We start from the raw sequence: 7,579 nt of genomic DNA, 5'->3' as shown, positions 1-7,579 counted from the left end.
TGACAGTAGGTGGTGGGCTTGTGTTGGGCAATTTTGCATTCGTGAGTAGGTTTTTTAGGGATTTGGGTTGTCTTTTGCTTTTTATTATTTTATGGGTTGCGAGTACTCTTTTTAGACGTGGGTCTTGATTCAGTAGTGGGATGTTTTTGTATATTATTGTGTAAGCTTCTGCATTTCTAGGATTGTGTGTTGAGAGATATGGGAGACTATTTAACGTGCCGTGTATGTGTTTCGGTTTTCGCAGGTCATGGGTAGCAATTGCCTTGGCCCGTTCTATTCCATTGTCAACTAATGATGCTGGGTAATGTCTTTCGAGGAGAATTGCCTTTAGTTCTTCGAGTCTTTTATTTCGAGTTCTATAATTAGAGACAATTGTGCAAATTCTTCTCGCAAGGTTGAAGGGAATGTTTGTCTTTGTATGTTTTGGGTGATTGGAGGTGAACAGAAGGTATTGCTTGGAATCAGTCGGTTTGTAATGAATATCAGTCTCAATGCTGGTACCCATTTTTATAATAAGAATGTCAAGAAAAGGAAGTTGGTCTTGACTGTATTCCATTGTAAATTGGATATGGTTGTTGACCACTGACCAAACACGAATAAATAGGGAAAATAATCTTATTCAAAAATACAGACCACAGCTCAACATACTCTAACATAAGCCCCCTCCCCAGGTGCACGCCCAAAACAAAGACACACAGATACGCAAAATCACACACATCAATACAATGCAAACCTCCGACACGAACACACTTACACACATATATACACACACACACACAATCACAGTATCTCCACACCAGAGCACAAACCCACATACATTTCAAGAAAAAACACATGCATATATATACTTACAATACAATTGTAGCAACCACAACCAACACCCATATACACATATGTAAACAGGTACATGCACACACCTACACACCACTCCGGCAACCACAAATCATATTCACACACGCATATTTGCATACATATGTACACACACATACAAACACCATACGCCTGTTCCCCAGTAAAAATGTCACACACACACTCAAAAGAAAAACACACACAATACAATCCCAACAATCACAAAAAACACCCACAAGCACACATGCACACACAATGACACACCTCCCCGACAAATACAAGCCACATAGACGCACTCACACAAGCACACGCACACGTATACACACATATACTGTACTAACAATACAAACAAAACTAATCACTCACAATTACAGCGCACACACACATGTACACATATACACCAGGAAACTACACAAACCATACCCACGTACACACACATACAAACGCATACCCAGTACCAACATACACGGAACACACATGCACACACATACACCTCACCTGGATAAACCCAACGTACAAGGACACCTAATAAATACAACACACACATACATGCTCACACACACATACACCCTCATGCACACACATACAGTTGCTCCGTCACACACACACGCACCACAATGACAACTCAAACACAAACATACTTAGAGACACACACAAACTCACGTACACACATATAACACCCCCACCAACACACAACACAAATAAACATACGTACACATACATACATACACATACATATGAACCATCACACACACATACGGTTGCTTACACACACACACACACACACCACAATGGGTATTTAAAACAACACACTCACTCAGACACAGAGAGAGACACACACACACTCACGTATACACACACTCCCACATTCACACAAAACACTCCCACGCACACACACAGATGCACACAGATGCACACATACATACACACACAGACGCACACATATGTACACACCCTCACACATACATACGGTCGCGCTCTCTCTCACACACACACATCACAAGGACGATTAAAACAACACATACATACTCAGAAAAATAGATATACGCACAGTCTCACGTACACACACCTAACATCCCCACCGACACAAAAAACACACAAACACACATACACACGCACTCACAAACGCACTCACGCACACACACGAACAAACACATATACACATACACACACATAACACCCTAACAAATATTAATCACACACACATACATACTCACACAAACGTGCACACACATACACACAGCATCCTACCATAGATAAAAAAACACACACATACTCATATACACATGCTACACACGCACACATACAGACATAGACATTCACATACATATGAACCATCACACACATACGTTTGCTTACACACACACACACACACACACCACAAGGTATTTAAAACAACACACCCACTCAGACAGAGAGACACACACACACTCCCACACTCACACAAAACACTCCCACGCACACACACACAGATGCACACATACATACACACACATACGCACACATACGTACACACCCTCACACATACATACGGTTGCTCTCACACACACACACACCACAAAGACGATCAAAACAACACATACACACTCAGACAAAGAGATATACGCACAGTCTCACGTACACACACCTAACATCCCCACCGACACAAAAAGCACTCAAACACACACTCATATACACATTCCACAATAAACTCTGGGACCAATAAAAACGGCACACACACACACACACACACCCACACCCACACACACGGACACAAACACACATATATACACACACATAGAGATGTGCACAAAACCAGTCCCAAAATCCAGTGAACCATGACAGACTGTCACAGACCAACCAAAAATAAAAAAATCTTCTTTAACTCTTCTTCCCTCCCACCCCAGCTAGCCAGTCATACTGTCTCTTAAGACAGTAAAACATTCCTTCAATATACACAAGAGAAAAAGGCCAGGTCAGTTCCTTCTCAATTTTATTCGATTGTCAAAGAATATGTATAAGAATATGTATATGTATTTTTCCATATGTGTATTTCATACACTGTTTTTAACACTGTTTCTAACAATTTCACCTTAATATCAGAGAAAATGTGTGACAATCAGTATGTAACACTACAAAGTTCATACAAAGCTTTATACTTTAAATATATTTTATCATCAAAGAATGTATATATGCATTTTAATACTCAGACTGTTTTTTAACATTTTTTATTATTCTCAAAGACTTTTGATAAACTTTTTCTAAAAAAGTGAAACCGGTTAAGTAAATAAATATTTTTAAAAAATAAGTGCATTTTCAAACCTTCTTTCATATATATTTCCACTCGTACGGTATTCCACAACTTTACTTTATTATATATATATATATATATATATATATATATAATACAAAGAATATATATACATGTATACACACATATATGTACATACTTACATCTACATGTGTATATACATGCATATCAGGGTACAGGACGTTAGAACAATAAACTACAGACGACGGAACGAACACATAGGAAAACGGAAAGCCCCTTGGAATATCCCTTCATCAGCTGTCTCTATTCTATCTAGACGTTTCGAAGACCAGACAGGACGTACTCTAGAATAGTCTCTTCCTGAGTAGTGGATCAACCAACTACACAGAGGATTCCAAGGTGGCAAACACAAACCAAGACAGGAAAAAATGGACAGTGAAAATATATATATATATATATATATATATATATATGTATATGTATATATATATATATATATATATATATATATATATATATATATATATATATATATATATATATATATATATATATATATATGTATATATATATATATATATATATATGTATATATATATATATATATATATATATATATATATATATATATATATATATAGTATATGTATATATATATATATATATATATATATATATATATATATATTTATATATATATATATATATATATATATATATATATGTATATATATATATATATATATATATATATATATATATATATATGTATATATATATATATATATATATATATATATCATCATCATCATCATCATCGTTTAACGTCCGCTTTCCATGCTAGCATGGGTTGGACGATTTGACTGAGGACTGGTGAAACCGATGGCAACACCAGGCTCACATATATATATATATATATATATATATATATATATATATATACATATACATATATATATATATATATATATATATATATATATATATATATATATATATATATATATATGTATTATATATATATATATATATATATATATATATATATATATATGTATATGTATATATATATATATATATATATATATATATATATATATATATATATATATATATATATATATATATATGTATATGTATATATATATATATATATATATGTATATATATATATATATATATATATATATATATATATATATATATATATATATATATGTATATGTATATATATATATATATATATATATATATATATATATATGTATATATATATATATATATATATATATATATATATATATATTATATATACATATATATATATATATATATATATATATATATATATATATATATATATATATATATATAATAAAGTAAAGTTGTGGAATACCGTACGAGTGGAAATATATATGAAAGAAGGTTTGAAAATGCACTTATTTTTTAAAAATATTTATTTACTTAACCGGTTTCACTTTTTTAGAAAAAGATTATCAAAAGTCTTTGAGAATAATAAAAAATGTTAAAAAACAGTCTGAGTATTAAAATGCATATATACATTCTTTGATGATAAAATATATTAAAGAAGACACTTGCCCAAGGTGCCATGCAGTGGGACTGAACCCAGAACCATGTGGTTGGTAAGCAAGCTACTTACCACACAGCCCATTCCTATGCATATATATATATATATATATATTTATATATATATATATTTATATATATATATATTTATATATATATATATATATATACATATATATATATATATATATATATATATATATATATATATATATATATATATATATATATATATATATATATATATATATATATATATATATATATATATATATATATATATATATATATATATATATATATATATATATATATATATATATATATATATATATATATATATATATATATATATATATATATATATATATATATATATATATATATATATATATATATATATATATATATATATATATATATATATATATATAGGCATAAGAGTGGCTGTGTGGTAAGTAGCTTGCTTACCAACCACATGGTTCTGGGTTCAGTCCCACTGCGTGGCACCTTGGGCAAGTGTCTTCTTTTATAGCCTCGGGCTGTCCAAAGCTTTGTGAGTGGATTTGGTAGATGAAAACTGAAAGAAGCCCGTTGTGTATACGTATATATATATATATATATATAGGCATAAGAGTGGCTGTGTGGTAATATCTATGTGTATATATATATATGTAAATTGTGTGTGTTTTTTGCCTTGACAGCATGTGATAGCTGTAAATAATTGTCACTGTCATACAATCAATATCATTCATTTCCAATATGCTACAAATATTTCCTTACTTGGAAATGAGTGAGGGTTGGCAACAGGAAGGGCACCCAGCTATAGAAAATCTGCCTCAATAAATTCTATCCAACCCATGCAGCTAATGGTGATAATACATGTGAATATCCTGTGAAGGCACATGGCTCAGTAGTTACAGCATCAGGCTCGTTGTCATGAGGTAGTGAGTTTGATTCCCTGACCAGGCTGTGTGTTGCGTCCTTGAGCAAGACACTTTATTTCATGTTGCTAACAGTTCACTCAGTTGTAGAAATGAGTTGCAACGTCTCTGGTGCCAAGCTGTATCTACCTTTCCCTTGGACAATATCAGTCGCATGGAGAGAGGAGGCTGGTCTGCATGGGCAACTACTGGTCTTCCATAAACAACCTTACCTGGACTTGTATCTCAGAAGGTAACTTTCTAAGTGCAATCCCATGGTCATTCATCACCAGGGATGGGTCTTTTTGCATTTTCATATGATAAACTTCCAGACATCCAGTTTCAGTCACAAGGTATCAGCCAACTTGGAGCTAAGCCAACTGTTTTACCACACAGCCATATCTACAACTATTATATATGACCCAAACGATTTTCTAACAAATCTAATATAATCCTACATGCGTTCAATGTATTCTTACCTTTTGGCTTCTACGTATAACAATCTATAATTTTTTTGTAGATCAATATATGAAATCACAATTGAAAGTCATTCTAGAGAGGGAGAGTCTGAAACATCAGCACAAGCTATTCATGCTATAAGTCCAGGAGAACCTGACCCACCCTTGATAACACTGGACTCTGCCAGTTCCTCAGTGATTTGCCTCTGTTGGCAACAGCCTAGAACATATGGTGATGTTACAATAACAGCTTACCAGGTAAGAACAATAAAAATTAATAATAGGCACAGGTGTTGCTGTGTGGCAAGAAGCTTGCTTCCCAACTACATGGTTCTGAGTTCAGTCGCACTGTCTGGCACCTTGGGTAAGTGTCTTCTACTATAGCCTCGGGCCAACCAAAGACTTGTGAGGGGATTTGGTAGACAGAAACTGAAAGAAGCTTGTCATGTATGTATGTATGTATATATGTATATTTATGAGTGTGTGTCTTTGTGTCTGTGTTTGACCTCCATCATTGCTTGACAACCAATGTTGATGTGTTTATGTCCCCAAAACTTAGTGGTTCTGGAAAAGAGACCAATAGAATAAGTACTAGGTTTACAAAGAGTAAAAGAGAAATAATTAATTAATAATAACAATTATGGTTGCTCCCGTTGATTTTGACATATGAGTGTTTGAAGGAGAGGATTTAAAGTTAAAGAAGAAAAAAAAGGGTGAGGAAGAGAGAACAAGTACTCAGTCCACTCTACTGGGTGGTTGGTGTTAGGAAGGACATCCAGCTATAAAAATCCTGCCAAAACAAACATAGAAGCCTGTTGCAGACTTCACCATGGCTGGCTCCTGTCAAACCATCCCACCCATGCCAGTATGGAAGGCAAATGTTAAACGATGATGATGATGATGATGATGATGAGGATGATGATGATGATGATGATGAGGATGATGATGTTGACGATGATGATGATGACGATGATGATGATGATGACGATGATGATGATTCATAAATGTTGGCACAAGGCCAGCAATTATAGATGGTAAGTAGGATTAGTTGATTACATGAACCTCAGTGCTTGACTGACACTTTATTTTATCGACTCCCAAGAGGTTAAAAGGCAAAATTAACTTGGTGAAATTTGATCTCAGAATGTAAAGAGCTGAATAAATGCCACTTTAATGATATATATATTCAGCTTCACATTATCTAGAGCTTTCTAGCATTCCTGTCAGAAGAGCTCTGAGGAAACACTTGTTCCCACCCCAACTCTGTTACTCAATTTTATTATGATTTTTTATGAAGAAACAGAAATATTTCCCATCTTTCTCCTTTAACTTTCCTAGATATATTGTCAGGAAAAGAGGCACTCTCTTATGTTACACATTGCATCTATTCTTTCTCTTTTTGCTTCAGAATGTTGTTGTTGCTGCTGCTGCTGAAGATGGCGCTGATGTTATTGCTACTGTTTATACTGTTTTTCCATTTAAAATTCTATTTGCATGTGTGGGTGCGTGTG

The 7,579-nt window shown here is 33.2% G+C and overlaps 1 protein-coding gene across 3 annotated transcripts in view; it reads left to right on the top strand.

Moving 5' to 3' along the window:
- The window catches only part of LOC106882604 (uncharacterized), a 169,185-nt gene that overhangs the window by 138,254 nt on the left and 23,352 nt on the right, over positions 1–7,579 (top strand). For all 3 annotated transcript variants that reach the window (XM_089350389.1, XM_089350390.1, XM_089350388.1), the window contains one exon: positions 6,131–6,326. In XM_089350389.1, the coding sequence (XP_089206515.1) occupies positions 6,131–6,326 (196 nt within the window). The remainder of the gene's footprint in view (positions 1–6,130; positions 6,327–7,579) is intronic.

The sequence above is a fragment of the Octopus bimaculoides genome, chromosome 4, assembly GCF_046866305.1.
Source record: "Octopus bimaculoides isolate indiv1 chromosome 4, ASM4686630v1, whole genome shotgun sequence".
Classification (NCBI taxonomy): domain Eukaryota; kingdom Metazoa; phylum Mollusca; class Cephalopoda; order Octopoda; family Octopodidae; genus Octopus; species Octopus bimaculoides.
Note: the sequence above shows the minus strand (reverse complement) of the source record. Positions and strands in the feature narration are given on the sequence as shown.